This window comes from Ceratosolen solmsi, unplaced genomic scaffold (assembly GCF_000503995.2).
Source record: "Ceratosolen solmsi marchali unplaced genomic scaffold, CerSol_1.0 scaffold41, whole genome shotgun sequence".
NCBI lineage: Eukaryota > Metazoa > Arthropoda > Insecta > Hymenoptera > Agaonidae > Ceratosolen > Ceratosolen solmsi.
In genome coordinates this window covers 905313-922699 of record NW_011948424.1, presented here as the reverse complement: position 1 = coordinate 922699, position 17387 = coordinate 905313, and the positions used below count along the sequence as shown (strand labels likewise).

General features: G+C 26.4%; 1 protein-coding gene across 1 annotated transcript; it reads left to right on the top strand.

The window, feature by feature from the left end:
- The first annotated feature begins 413 nt into the window (after window positions 1–413).
- On the top strand, window positions 414–1310 carry SNRPG (small nuclear ribonucleoprotein G). Its single transcript, XM_011499921.1, has 4 exons — window positions 414–571; window positions 690–712; window positions 838–962; window positions 1034–1310. Exons 1-4 carry the CDS (start codon window positions 540–542, stop codon window positions 1082–1084), a joined length of 231 nt encoding a protein of 76 aa, XP_011498223.1. The 5' UTR covers window positions 414–539; the 3' UTR covers window positions 1085–1310.
- Window positions 1311–17387: the final 16077 nt, after the last annotated feature.

Here is a 17387-nt window from a genome sequence, read left to right as displayed (position 1 = left end):
GTTGGTCGTGCGGTTAGTCGAGAATTATTAATTTTTCGTTATGAAATGAGAAAATGAGCGAGCGATGGAGAATAAATTTTTAAAGAAATATCATAAGCTGATTCATAATGCGAGCGTGCATTTTTTAATTCGATGCTCAGATGTGAAATGGAAAACTTGGATTTTCGGATACTCGGATACGTCTTTTTACCTCTATTTGTCAATATTATTGCACCGCTACGTATAAGCACGAGCTTTTACTATCGGATGCACTTTTTAATATTTTTCAAATATATATTATATATATATATATATTACGCGGCTCGTTCTCTTTCGTAGTTATTCGAAAAATGGCGCGCTCGGTTACTGAGTTGAACGGCGTCGTCGAGGCATTTGAGGCGGAAGCGTCGGAATTGCGGAACTCAGGGACGCGTGAAACAATTGGAACTTTGACGCCGGATTAGCGGGGATTGTACACTCGAGTCGCTCTAAGCTTGTCTAAATTTTCTTTGAATAAAACTTGATTTTATAATTGGAAATCGTATCGTTTCCTTTAAAAAATGAGTAAAGCTCATCCTCCAGAATTGAAAAAGTAAGTAATCACGATTTCCTACTTTCATAATAACGGTTATTAATTGCAAGCCCAAATCCAACCTTTTAAGGTTAATTTTAAATACAATGTAGGTAATAATGTTTATTCTCTTTTACAGATATATGGATAAGAAATTATCATGTAAGTACCCTTATTATTATTTATTATTATTTATTTATTATTATTATTATTATTATTGTAATTGTAACGTTTAGAAAAAATTAAATTTCTAAAAGTATTTACTGAAAAAATAATATTTGCTTTAGTAAAATTGAACGGAGGTCGATTGGTTATGGGTATCTTACGAGGTTTCGATCCATTCATGAACATGGTAATCGATGAGAGCATCGAAGAGTGTAAAGATGGTACGAAAAACAATATTGGAATGGTGGTAAGTTAATTGAATATAAATCGTCGTAGAACAAAAGAGCTTATTGTTTATTGATACAAATGTGTTTACAGGTAATACGGGGTAACAGTGTAATCATGTTAGAAGCCCTGGATCGGATATAGTTAATATTATAATTAGTATGTAAGGTATTTATAAGGTTGACTATTATAATTGTTTAATAGTTCAAATATCCGCTCCACCTTTTCTGAAACCATTGTGAGAAATAATGAAACTGTTTATGAATTCATATTTGTTTTTCAATAATATAATTCACTTAATTAAGTGAAAATCGAATCTACATGTTTTAATGTACAATGAATGATATAAATAAATAATATGTATATTATATATTTAGCATTATTATGTAGTCGAGAAGTAGTAGTATTTTTTGTTTAATGGTTTTATTTTTTTATTACAAAACCCTCTGAATTATATAAAAAATTATACGAAACGAGTAAAAGAATAAATTAAATATTTAATACCAAAACCGATTATTAATTTACCAAGCTTCTCATTTATTTTCAAGCGTTTATATAACAAAAGAATTTCTATATAAACAATGTTTTTTCATTATAAAATTTATTACTTATAAATTTTATTATTAATTTCTTTTATGATGAACATAATAAAATTATGAAATTTCGTACAAAAATAACGAATAGGCTTAATGTAGTAAAATAATTTTTTTTATTTAATATAAAAGGGCAATGAAGTTAGTTCAATTAATTTTAAATGTCATTAGATTCGAAATTTATAAATCGTAGAAGTACATCGTTGTAATGGTTTGAAAAATTGATTCATTTATCGGGGAATGTGGGGAATCGAAATATTTAAGTGAGTGAATTGTTATTCATACGATGGCCAAATGAAATTTATTAACGACTATTCGCGACTTGACATTCGACTCCTTAACTTTATTAAATGTTTATTATGCAATAACACCAAATTGAGATTACTTATAAATTAATGAAGGCATTATTAAAGTAAGCGACTTTTGATTTATTGGTAATTTTACAATGATATAACTTGCAGTAATTCAATACAGTTTATTAATTTTATTTTTATTTCATTTTATATATTCTTATCGCAAGATTATTATTATGCGAATAAATAGTTTCACCAGTATTCATTATTAGGAAATAATTATACTAACAATTCAATTCCATTCTCTTGAAAATAAAATCATTGTGTTTATAATGAACTATTTGCTAATTAAACTTGTTCGTGCATTTGTTATTGTTAGTCGTATAAAAAGTATAAATATTTAATATTTTTGTTAACTTATATATTTATTGTTTTTATATTAAAATCTTTAATCTATATCCTTAATAATTGATTACTTAATTTAATTTTACTATTTTATATTGTGTTGAAGATTTAAATAATTTTGTTAAAAAAATTTTATGAATTTTCTAAAATACAGATACAAGTATTTTATTTGTTTTCTTAAAAATGCACTCTTGACATATATTCTCTGTAATAATGTGAATATAATGTGACATACGATGTTTTATATAATTACATATTCAAATTACGATCACACTTTTATAATTTGTGACAATAAAAATAAATTTATTATTATACTTTACGTGAGTGCTGTTGACATGAGTGTTTGACATAATTTTGAATATAGCTTAAACGACTAATAGGAAGTGAAGAAAATAGAAAGTATAAAAATATAACGATGATTATTATCTATTAATAGATTTATTTACATTTAGTATAAATAATGTATAAAAGTTCATTAATACGATTCACTTCACTGTCATAATCGAATGATAATTGATATTATCAAATATTAAGCAATTATTCAACCATTTGTTAAATATTTATTTTAATAAAATGAAGATGATTTACAATATATTTACCTACAAATTTGCACTTCGTTAATTATGAGATTAAACATTTTTATGCTCACAAAACTTAATAATTTTTATAAAACTGATGATTTGATGACGGCCGAGGACTATCATTCCGCATCACTTTACACTTTTTATCTAAATTTATGCTATTAAAAAGATTATTATTCTTGAATAATTTGAAAATTATTTTTTTTAAATAGGAACTTTTTAAGAAATCGAAGATAAAATAATGATATAATTTTTATGTTTTATTACTTAGGGAAATAATTTTTATAGTACAGGATATTAAATACAAGCGTGATATTTAATTATATTTACTACATAAGATCACTAACAAATCAATCTGTACAGTTTCAGTGTTATCGATTGTACGTCACTTTTATCATTGTAGCTGCCGATTTTAGAGTGATTTTACGTTGTCATTAGACTACGTTAATTTCAGCACGTCAATTGAAGGCTCAAAGGCTCGATTAATTTCTCGATTTCTCTTCGTTTCTCGCGGATAAACTTTTTCACCGAAACTACCAAAAAGCCAATGTCAACTTATTGCGTAACAAAATCAACAAGCTGCCATCGATAGTAGAGCCGCATTCTTAATCCTGCAGAAAAGATGAAAAAACAAAAACCAAAATAAAAGAAACCAAAGTCATCTTGTGCAGCGACGGGCTATAAAAACACAATTTGCGCTTAGATCTGGCGCAAGGTACGTATCATCCCATGATTGCGCAACGGACATAAATTAAAGTCGCGCGACTAAAACTGACAAACGGCAAAATCCTCGGTGCTGCACGAACGGCAATAAATACCGAATGCGGGTGATGATGAGAATCGTGATGCGGGGGGGGGGGGAGCAATCAGTGTCAGTGACTTGTTCGTCGTGTATACGCCTGCATGAATACACAAATCACAAAAATATTTTTTCACTTAGTTTTCCTCTTCGTGTATCAATTTCAATGAATTGAAGGTCTTGCATTACACTAGTCAGCTTGTAGATGGTCAAAGCAACTTTCACTGATTTGTCCGTTTCAAAAATGTGGCGATGGATGTATTTTATTTGTGAAAATATTGGCATCCAATCTAATAGTGAATAATAAATTTGAAATATCGATTTTTAAAAGGTAAAGGCGTAAGGAAGAAATTATAAAAATTTAATGATTTCCACTCAATTTCTCAGTTTTTCACTTTGTTAAATCAATTATGCATTAATTGAAAATTAAATAATGATTATTTATTAAAAATCTTTAAACGCCATTTAAACGTTAGTATGTAATAATATATATTCTTTGTGCGGTAATTTAAACAAAATTGGCCATAGAATTATAAAAACATTACGCGTTATTAAAAAACATTAGAGAAAATCAATAATATAAAATACTTTCTTTAATTGGTAATGAAGTTTTTAAATATTTCTTAATACATGCCTTTTAATAACATAACGACGGATTAGCGTAAAATTTATCGTAAAATTGTTTTCAATTTGTAAAATTAACATTCAAATTTTTCATTAGAGAAAATATCCTATTTGAGTACAACTATTTATTATATAATTATATTTTAATCTAATCGTATCTATTAATCAAATGATTAATTTATATAATTATTAATATGGTAACATTTAATGATCATTACTGAAGTATATTAGTAATGATTATTTATTATTTTATTTTGATTATAGTGAAGGGCATGAAATGTTATATACTACTACTAAACAATATCATATGAAAATAATATAATACATCTAAAAGTTACAATTGCATGTAATGAAATAACTCATTACTTTTTGTGGTAAGTAGAAATATATAAATATTTATAAGATACGGTGCCACTTATTTTTGTTAAGAAAACGAAAGACTTACAAGTTCATTCGTAATCTCAGAATAATCTTTTTCTTTTGCATTTTACTAACAAATTATATATGCGATTACATGGCATTTAAAGCACTTATAATATATGCAAATTGCTTTTAATTTTAATTTTTAATTTTAAGAGAAATTCATCACTTAAGTGAAATTATCGCGTACAATTCAAAGTTAAATCTCACAAGCTGCATTTGTCTTATTATAACTAATTTTCGAAAATTAAAATTATCCTGCTTCTGATGATCGAAAAAACGTCGACTTATCTTATCATAACTTGCTGAAATAATAATTATGAATAAATAAAAATTAAAATAATAAAAGTTGAATAAATATTATGAGTATTAGATTTATTAAGAATACGTTTAAATTGATTATGTTTTAATAATTCTTATGATAAAATTAATAAAATAAATATAATGAAATATAAAAAGACAGATTAGGATAAATAATTATTATAATTTAAATATTTTCAGAAAATTTAAATTTCAACAAGTTAATTACTTTATTCGAAGCTAATGTTCTAATTGTTTTAATGAATAGAATTTTAAAGAGATTTGAACTATTTCAACTAAGCACAAGGTAAACAAAATTTATGAATAATTATAAAATTATATTCTAATAAATTTAACTTAATTTATTTATTCCATACTACAAGAATTATATACTCGAGTATATAATACATATCGAGTATATAATATAATCGAGCAGAAAAAATGTTATAAAAGTCCTTGTTAATGAAACACACTGTTTTTATATTTTTGAAAAAAAAAAAGAAAAATTAAATATTTTTAAAATACCATTTCTAATCAAAATTGAATTGATTTGAAATTTATATTAAATTTTATTATTAAAGATTTTTATTTATAATAAAGATATGATGAAAACTCGTTATATTAAACTAATTTATAGATGAAAAAGATTTATTTTGATAATATTGTAAATAAATAATTTAGAAAAGAAATTCAAGCTGAATTCAAGTTATATTTAGAAATTATAAAACTTTCTGCGAATCTATAGTCTGATAAGTAATTTATCATGATTAATTGATTTCAACCGTATGACTTATTTATATTAGTCATGAGTAATAAGTAACAGATTTTCCGAATTGCCATACAAGTGGAGCATTTTTTCCAGAATATAAGATCGATATTTTTTACATTAATTAAACAACATACTTATCAAATTGTATTTATAAAAGTATTTATAAAATAAAAGTTATAGAGAAAATTAAATACATTTAAGAACAGATGATTAAATAAAAAAAAAAAAAAAAACAATTTATAAAATTTTGTTCCGAATTATTTTTAAATCGTTAGTCACAAATTCTGTATAAAGGTATCATCGATTATCTTTTAAGTAAATGTTGATTTGATCGATAATATATTTGTATATTTTATAAAATAAAATTTTTTTTAAGTATTTCGTAGGAATAAATAAATCATCAATGATAGAATAATAAGATACTTATTTAAATTATTAATAAAAATAATAATATTTTACATATAATGCAAGTTAGGAACCGTGAAAAAGTTATTATTATTTAACAGAAATATGTTTCTTAAAGAAGAGTGCAAATGCTATATTTGTATTTTTACATTATTTTTTTCTCTTCATACATACCGTCATCTTGAAAATATAATTTACAATTTAATGTAAATTAATAAAAAGTTTCTTCGAATATAATTTAAATCGCGTTACTTTTATTTGTGTATAATTTAATTATTATACTATTAATTAATAGTAGTTGCAAGATATTTCGAATGAATATATGATATATAAGGACATTGATATTTGTAGTACTTATATCTACTAATATAAGTAATTGGATATCCAGTGAAGAAAAAGATATCTTCAAGTATATATACTTTGCTATGTCATAAAATGTGAACTTATATAGATTTTAACTTCTTGGTATAGAAAAAGATAATAATAATATGAGAATATGTCTGTAGTGTTTTTTTTTCTTTTTTTTTTTTTAAATTAAAGTAAAGAATAGTGAATAATAATAATATATTTAATAAAGAATCATTTTGAAACTAATTTGTATAAAAGAATAGTCCATTTCACTACCTCAAATAATATCAACATTAAAAGACGTTCCAAGTAATTTTAAAGTTACTTGTGTAGCTGTCAAATAAAGTATATATAATAAAAATATAATTATTTTTAATTAAAAGAGTGTACTTTTTTGAAGCTTACTTTATTAAAAGTTGCAAATAAAAATTTTAATTACTATCCAGTAATAACTAGAATCAAATTTAATTATAATAACTAGTAATAACTAGAATCAAAATAATTATAGAAAACTGCATAATAAATTAAATATTAAATTAGACATTGTTTATAAAGCATACGCAACAAATAAAGTTTTCAACAATTTAAAAAAAAAATAATAAATACTTCATAGAAAATCTAATAATTATATAAAAGGTAAACGAAGATTCCGATTGAAAGAATTAAGATTATTAATGAGAATACCTCAAAATTGCAATAAGAATTATAGTTTATGCCCCGACTATATAGACATAAATTGAAGAATAAAGCTTCATCCAAGGTTTAATTAATTAATGATTTGTTTTTTTATTAGTAAATCGTAAAGCATTTTTATATAAAGTATATTAGACTACAATATAATGTGATATATTGATCAATAAAGTTCGTACGTATATTAATGTGAAAAAAAAAATGTATTTCTCGAAGCCAGTTATAAAATTATAAATCTACAAGAATTAAAAAAATTAATTAGTCAGATTAATTGTTTTAATTTAATCGTGAAATACAACTATAACAATTTAATAAGTCATTGCTCTTTTTATCAAAATTGATATTTCTACCAATTACTTGCTGAAAATGTATTAATTTTTTATTACTGAAATTCATCTTCCACACCGAAAACACAATATAAAATCTTATAAGAAGTATAAGCTTAATATAATAGATTAATTATTAATTTATTTTAAATATTAATGAATTATTGAAAAAAAAATACTACGTATTCTAGTTATTGTCATATGAAAACCAATATTATTTTATTATAATTTACTTAAGTACGAATAGAAAATAATTTATTTAATCTAGTTTATTAATGAATTAAAATAAAATTTGGAGTTTAATATATTTTCTTATTTCAACCGAAATAAAGACAATTTTAAATTTGATGCATAAATGATAAGAATATATTATGAGATAGCAAGATAGAAATTCCAATGGAAAAGTGAGGTTTCCGTTCTAATCATAAAAATTCAATATATAATTATGGGTTAAAATTAGATAATAAAACGATATAACAAGGTAAATGTAGTTATTAAAGTTTTTGATAAGATATAGTTCTCAAATATATCATTTTAATAATGAACAAGGGAAAAGTAAAATAAAATAAGAATTTAGAAAAATAATATATTTTTATTCTGATAAGCGTCTATTTAAATTATTTCCGTTATTATCATGTCTATGAAATTCGATGTTTATAAAGCTTTTATATGTATCTTCTGTATTTTCTGTATATACAGTGTAAATGTTGTTCGACTAAATTATGAAAAAATTAAAAGTAAGATTACTATTCACTTAAAAATTTCGATTTTTTTGTTTATCTAAAGTAAGATTAATATTAATAATTATTCATATATATTTTTATAATGCATCTATTGTTTAATGCAATAAGTAAAGAAATAAAATGACACTGAAGATCGATTATGTACTTAATATAATAATTAATATAAAATTAAAAGATTATCGTATTAAATGAAAAATAAAATAATAAAAAGCCTTTTTGTATATAAGATAAAATTGCTATATTCTATTATATTAAATAAAATTTCAGAATAATAGTTTGACAAGATTTACACAGGAAATAAGAAAGCTTGAAGCTTTTGTATTAAAAGAGCAAAAGAATTAAAAATACATACGTCCAACTAAATAATAATACAATAGAATATATTTATTGTTTATTTATTATTTATTATGCATAAAACCGTTATATTTGTACATGTAGTAATGGCATAGCAAAAACTTTACTTCCTTTCTTGCATTAATACTTTTTCTTGATAATGCAATTGTCTTTGAAATTCCATTACATTACATTATAATATGAACTACATTGATAGTGCACGAATAGGCTTTCAATGTGATTTTTACAAAATGTAAATCTGAAAATTCTCAAACGTAACATTCCGTATCAATCGCTGATACGCAGAACGGCCGAGACATTCAATTGTATTTTCTATTATTGTAAAGAAGAGTATTCAAAGTGTGAGACATCTGTTGGTAATCTTGGTTACACAAACGAATGAAAATATTTTTATTTACACATCAAACAAGAGAATGAGCCTAAAAATGATTTTTTTTTTTTTTAAAGAATTTACAGAAAATATTGAATACATAAAGCATCTTGGCTTAATTGATAATAGACTAAGATGAAAAATTATAACTAGAAGAATTAATAAATTGGCAAAAATCAAGTAATATCGCCGTCCTTATATTTAATTGATTAATTAATAATTAAAAGTTTTCATTATTTCAGTATTTTTAAGACAAAATATTTCTAACCGAATCTAACGAATGAAAATGTGGATAATTTTGAAATAATTTAGGATTTCTTTTACATTATTCTTTTACATTGAATGTTTTTATATTGAAATTTTTATAAACTCTAATGCACATGCAGAAAAACGTGAGATTATATTGATAGAATATATTGATATCTTAATAGCGTTATAAATAAATTTAAATTTCGATATTAAAATCAATGATAGCTTGGAAATATGAAAATATATAAATTATAATATCTTCCCCTCATTTTATAATATATACATTGAATACATTATAAAAGGAATATATTTCATAATATATATGCATTGAAAAACTAGATTCTTAATCTTAAGTTATCTACTTATTACGAAATAATTATTATTAAACGTTAATTTACGCTCATTGAATATTTAATACTAACAATTGATTATAAGTATTCTATTGTACATGTATATATTGGGTAGAAAATGTGTAGTTCTACATAAAATTTCAAAACCTGAAAATTAACATTATCTGATATAATGTTAATTATTTCATTTTAATAAAATAATTAATTTATAATTATCATAGAGTCAGGACAGAGATTTTGTATGATTTAAAAACTTGTTTCCGTATTAAAAATGACATATTATAACTCAAATAGTTTGGAAAATTATTTTTCATTTATTGTTTATAATAATGGATTTTTTTATGAAAATAACGGTAAAATATCGGCTATATGTACGTGTATTCATTGAAGAGACTCAAAAGAAAACAAACCTACACGGTGAATAATTTTTGTTAAAGCGATCGTAGAGATAAAAATAACCATTATTTATAATAAATGCATATAATTGTCATTCACATTATTCATAGCCGATTTTCCAAATAGTTTTATAATTATGATCGTTGTATTTTTAATTTTTTATTAATTTTATATTTATAAAAAATAACTGCGACAAATTGAACAAGAATTTGAAATTATCTATTAATTTAAAAGAAATTAAAGAGAAAATTATACGACTTACGTGAAAATAATTGTATGAAATAGTAAAAAAAAAAAAAAGTAGTAACGTCAATTTATCATGGTGTAATAAATTAATATCTAAAATAGATAAAAATATTAACTATACAGTATTTAAAAATAATTAATATCGAAGAATGTAAAATGTCTTAAATGCAATTATTAAGTACAAAGTTTTTATAAAATCTATTTTTCTAAGCCTAATTTTATTTTAAAATCTATAAAATGTAATTACGAACATAAAATCATTTTTATAAGTGATACAACAAAACAAGAATATATTTAGATTTAGACCCATATAGAATTTATTTTCCGCAATATTAAAAAATTAATATTAATGAAATAGATTATTTAGCATAAAGTTGATAAATTATAAATAAACATTTTTTTTATTAAGGAATTTGCATTGCTCTTTTTTTTTTTTTTTTTTTTTTTTTTAACCACATTTGACATGGTAATAGAAAATAATGTTATAACAATAATAGATGAAGGTAAATAGAATAAAAGGAATGAATGTATTTAATTAAAATATCTGAAAGGAAATTACTTTTTGCTTCTTAATCGGTAGTTAATCATAATTATATTTATAAAATTGAAACTTGCCTAAATATATAGCATTTTGATATTTCTGTAAATTATGCATATAATTATGCATAGAATAAATTATCTTAATTTTTAAGTATATGTGATTAGGATATAATTTCTTCGTATAATAACAAGTAGCGATTCATGTAATTGATATGCTTCAGGTGTCATCTAGCATAATGTAATATAACAGATCGTAAATACGAAAAGCAACGACTTTGCTAAAATATCTCAAATATATGTTACATCTTAAATAATTTTTTTTGAAAATTTCTTTACATTGCAAAGGAGAGTGAAATGAAATACAATTTTCATTTTGTTATCATTCACTTACAGTGTAGTATGTAGTAATATACGAAGCAAGTTTCTTTAATTTTGCACTTTCTTTAATCGAACTGAATTTTAAGTGTTTTTTTTTTTTTTTTTTTTTTTTTTTTTTTTGTTGTAAAATTAGAAATACGTAGTAAATTAGACTTTTTTTTCTAGTAATGACTCTTAAAATAAGAATTAAGAATTATTAATTTTGGTAAAATGGTGTGTCTAAATTATCCACGATGAAATCTACTAATTAGTTAGAGTGAAAACGGAAAAGCAATATGCGTTCAAAGTCTGAAGTCTCGACTCTGGTAAGGTTTCGAGGTCGGCCCCGTAGGTGCTTACGTCATACAAACTCATACAAGCTTATAACTATTCGGATTTGCGTGAAATTCAGTCGAAGCAGATAATTACAGGCATTAACAAAAATGATTGTCATAGCGCAAAAATATAATAATGAAAATAAAAATCCTTTCAATAAAGAACAATACGACACTTCGTTAAAATTCGTTTATTAATGATGATTTTGCTACGTCTCCTTACATAGGACAAAGTTGCGCAATTATTATCACGCGAGGTGAAATAAAACGACATAACGGATGCGGAACAATAAAGTTTATCCTCTCGTATTGTCGTGTCAATGTTGTAACAAATATTTACCTTAATAATTACTTTGGCGCACAGGTGGATACATCCTGTTTGCTACTATTGTATCACGAGCAGTGAAAATTAAAGATACTAATTTTGTCAACGTTGCTATCGAATGAGTGAAGACAATACAACAAAAAAAAAAAAAAAAATTCACATAGCATTTGAAAAATAAATTTTGGTGAAGCAAAGACCGCGCATTACTCTTTTTGACATATTGATATTATTCATATAAAATATGATTTGCACAGGTTTTAAATACAAGTTTATCATATGAATAAAATTGTAAGTCTGAATAATCATCTAAAGCAAAAAGTCAATATTTACTTCTTGAATTTCTATCACTTAAGTTAGAATCTGAAATTACATTCGTTATGGAGAAAAAAACTATTTTCAATTTTTCCCTATTCTTGAGAATAAACATAGTAAAATTAAAATGTTAAAATTGATGTTTATTTAATAATAAATTTAGGAAATATTTCAAAATTGAAGAAAAAAACTTGATACGTTTACACACCCACCCACACACACATAATTTCCAATTTGCAATCGAAATTCAAAACTTTTATTATTTGTTGTATTGTGAAGTCTTGGAAATAATATTAATAAAATACTTGCAAAAAGGCACTAAAGAAAATTCGTGCATAAAGGCAATTAATTTTTTAAAATTTTTCAGTAACATATCATTTACGAGTAGGTTTAATTGGCTTAAATATTTATTTATTTATATACGTATATTTGTCAAATCTAGAACACTTTTAAATATGCTACAAATGTGAATAAATGATGAATAAATTAATAGGTTTTGATTTTAATTTTAATTTTAATTTTAATTTTAACACGATGCAAATTAATTTTATTTATTTTTTTTTTATCCTATAAAGCTCGAACTAATGACATTACTTAATAAATTGTATTGTCATTAAGAATAAAAATGTTCCATTTTCTAATATAAAATCTAACTTTAAACAAACAATCTTAACTTTTAATATATAAAGAATCGTGTATTTTAATAATGTTTTATCATCTTAGAAATAATTATAATTTGGTGTCGTTGTATAATTGATGTTTAATGAAAGTAAAGATTCGAAGGTGAAATCGCGAATTATTGTTGATAACAGCTGGGCTCGGTCGGTGCGCAAAACTCATCAAGTCCACTTACATATTGAAATTTGCCAGGTAATAGAAAATTTATCTATCAGTAAAAATATTTTGTGAACATTTTGAAGTAGAATTAACAATTGTTTCAACAAAATATCATTTAAAACTCATCTTCTGTTCAAATGTTACAACACTTCTAAGAATTTATAAAAAAAAAAAAGAGGTAGTTTTACAAATGATCGAATCAATTATAATTACTTTTAATAATAAAATATTAAAATTAAAAGAATTAGGAATATATACAGTTCGAATATATACAGTATGAAAATCTGAAATCATATATAGAAATTATTGATAGATAAAAAGCATTTTTTATGATTAATTTCTTTATCTATATAACAGACACGCGTGCGGGCACACCACCTGGACTCATGGAATTCACTAATAATGGATTGACATTGAAATTTGTTATTAATTCCGTTCAATGTCACAAAATTCATACCTTTAATAATATACACTTTATTTATATTTAATATATATTGATATTTTGGACTAGGGACGTCAATAATGAGATTTACACTTGCAACGTATTTTTGACATTTGGACACACGAATCAACTTTGATCTCTAAATCGTATTTAAAAAATAAACGAGGAGAAAAATTATCTATATAGGCGTAAAGACAAATCTATATAATGTCAACAGTCCTACTTAAGAGTCACTAAAAGATTCTATAGATATTTATTTCTATAAGTAAACAAAATTACATTTCCAAAGATTAAATACGTTCTTCTTGAGAATGTATTTAAAAATTTTTTAAATTTATCGTGTGTATTAAAAAAATGTTGATCGAAGTATTTCAAAATTTTAATATCTTTTTTGGATTAAATTCAAAACGTGTCGAGCTTACAAGTTGAATTAAAAACTTTATATATTATAATTACATTAATTTGAATTTTTCCTTTAAAAATTTAAAAAATTTGCTTTCCTTTTTTTTTTTTTTTTTTTTTTTTTTTTTTTTTTATAGAATTTTTTGTAGGTTAAACTTTTTTTGTTGTTGCTTAATTAGAAAAAATTAATGATCAAGGACTAAATTAGACTAAGTAATTCCACATATTTAGAAAAAGACACTACTGAAACACTAATTGTCTTATTATTTTGAAATTACATTTATTTAATTTTTAAGTGCATAATTTCTAGATTAACGTCAAAGTTTCGAAAAATTTAATCCTTTTCAGGCTACTGCAACATGCCAAGACAATAATGCTTTTATAAAGGGAAATTACTTGATTAAACGAATAATGTTTTAACTAAAGTTTAGCATTAATTATAAAATAAAATTTACCACTCTTGAATAAGTATTATTTAATGAATTTTCGACCAATTTTTAATGCACTTTGAAAATCTATTTACCACTATTACGGAAGTAATTTAATATTATGTGCCAAGTCAAATAATTTAAAAAATAACACATTCTATAATAGATAAATCAGAATTTTGTGATTTGTCATTTATACGTAATAGATATGAAGTACGAAACCGGTGCAAAAATGTGCTCTCGTAAATTCAAAATAATTTTTATAAATAGATTCGTTTTTAATTTCAGATAATTAATTAGATAAAATTGTATTGAGCTGGTATTATTTCATTGCAGTAGAGACAGTTTTATTCAACTTTATGAAAATGAAAATTTATTTTGCACATTTGAAAATTGGGAAAAAAAGTAATTATGTTTTATGTTACAAATATCGGCTATTTACTGTGAATAAATGAACAAAAACATAAATACTTTAGATTCCAATACATTTCACTATTATTAATTATTATTATTTAAAATAAGCAAGCCGAATATATTGGTGAAAACACAATTTTGAAAGTGCCATAGGAAGAGATCCTTAAAAAATAACGACATATGATTTTAAGAAAAGCATAATCATTTAAGCTTTAAAGAAATTTTAGTTTACAATCCGATTCTAGGCTGCATATAACAAGAGTTCAATGTTTCTAAATAAGATAGAATTCACTAATATATAAAAGATTTTGATAACTAGAAATAAGAATGAGAAAGAGAGTGAGAGTGAAATAATAAAAAAAGCTGTGTATTCCCAAAAGCATCAGAACATGAGAGATTATAATTATATATACGAGTATAAAGATTTCGTTTCGAAAAAAAAAACTTGATTGTTTCGAAACTTCTATATGAAGTTATTTCTATTTTTCAAATATATTGCTAGTGAGAAAATAAATATATCCAAGTAAATGCAGTAAGTGAAAAAATTAAATGTTTCTCTTGATTTAGTTATAATTTGACGATAAATTAATATGGTCTTAAAGAAATTTTCCTGTTTCTTTTCATATCAAATAATATATAATGTTATATAAAAGTTTTTACATTTTTATGGAAATGAAAGTATTTCTAAATTTTAGTGAATAATATATAAAAACAATTAACAATGTAAACAAATCTAATAATATTCGTTAATGTATTCAAGTAAAACTATAATATTTTGTTTTCTTTTGTTGTGTTTCTTTTATTATTATTATTGTGTGGTTGTTGTTTCCCCCCCCCCCCTAATGGTAGATAGCTTCGAGTAATTAAAAACTAATTTTGTTATAAGGACAATAAAGTTTAGGCTAGAATATACATTAATTTGCATTATAAATAAGAATATAATTGTGTATATCATTTATTTCATTTCGGTAATTGAACGTCTTTGTCTGTCTGTATCTCTCTCTCTCTCTCTCTCTCTCTCTCTCTCTCTTTCTTTCTATATTTCAGTGTATTTTAATAAAAAGTATTAATAGAATATCACTCTAAATTACATTTGATAACATTTTTATATGTTTATTAAGATGACGTGGCAATCATATTAAAAATGTTCGGTTACAGCTTTTTGGCTTGTAAACCAAATGCTTTAGAGCACGTCATAAAATAAAGAGATACATGTTGAATAAATAAAAAGCTAAATAAAAAAGTTTGATAAGCCTCGATACTACCATTCATACCATTCACAATGAGCACAACGTGTACTTGCTAATGAGGCGAGAAGCCGTTGCAGCTGAGTCGAATCAGTTGGCACAAATGATTGCTTCGAGTATCCTGGAAATTCGGGAAATGAAATGCCAACTTCATAAAGCACGTGATAACGATTGGTTATAAAAGTCGCCCGAGCAGTCATAGTTAAACGTTGCGTATGTTCTCGACAACAATGGCCCTCGGCATCGCTAGTCCCCGCTGAGAAATAAGTCCAGCAAAAGATGCCCCAATAGGCCCTTCGCGCTCATCCGTCGATTGCGAGGTCGGGGAACCGTGCGATCCTGCTAAGCCGACTAGTCGACGAACTAGAGCGAGCGAGAGGGCTACTATCGCGATAACAAATCCCGCGATTACGGCTATTATGCGCGCGGCTGATACGTCCCGAAGGTAATCCGCGTGCAATTGTTACGAAGACGGAGGCGCGAGCTGAGTCGTCGCCGACGTCTCCTCAATTCTCTAACGCAACTCGAGGAGGTTCTTAAGCCCCGAGCTGCTACTCCGCCTCCCAGCCTCGTGGAGCGCGCGCTTGCGAAGTGGCGAGGGGAGCTTATAAGCTCGGTCGGTCGCCTCCTCGACAAGGCCGGTATCGCGTTTTACCTGTCGAGGTGCGCACCTCGTCCGCTCCTTCTCTCGCTGGATCACCTCGCGCGTGAAAATGGCCGCTTAGCCAGTCGTGGCTCCGGAGTCTCGCTTCCCACCTTCCGACACAAGCCGACGCCTTACATAAAAGGAAAAGGTGCATGTCGTGATATAACGTGCGCGCGCGCGCGCGAGCGAGCGAGCGAGCGAGTTGAGAATGAAAATTGGAAAAAAGCTATACGAGGAGATGTCCGCGTGAATGGCGGCGCGTCACGACCACCTCGGCCGTCCCACATCGAGTTCGCGTGCATTAACAATTCGTGCGGTTAAAAAGACTCGGGCACTTGGAACTCACCACCCCCCCCCCCCCCCCCCCGAACGAGGAAGCTCGAGGACGAGGCGTTCGGGCTTATCGCGAGCTCGGCGATCGGGGGCCCGAGATGATTGTCGTGGTACGCGGGCAGATAAGGAGGAGGCCAGGTAGACGAAGCGAGAGGCGGTCGACGGACGACGAGTCGCTGCTCGACGCGGACGTCGCGCGGTGCGCTGGATTTTTCGGGCTGAGGCGCTGCGCCAAATGCGAGTACGAGTGAGTGAGAAAGAGCGTGCGAGCGTGCGTGTGCGTGCGCGTGTGTGTGAGAAAGAGAGAGAGAGAGAGAGAGAGAGAGAGAGAGAAAGAGCCAAGGACGCGATTTGCTCGCGATTAGCGCGTTGTGATCGCCCGACGATGAGATGGGACATTAGTGGCGCGGCTAGCTGGGGTAGACGTCGGTTGCACCCGAAGAGCGGCGATTTTTAATAATTCGCGATCGCACGGCACACTTAACCGCGGTGTTAACGAGCGGAAGGAAGTCGAGAGGAGTCGATCGCGGTGAGGCCGATGTTAAACGCGAGTGACTGGTAGCCGAGG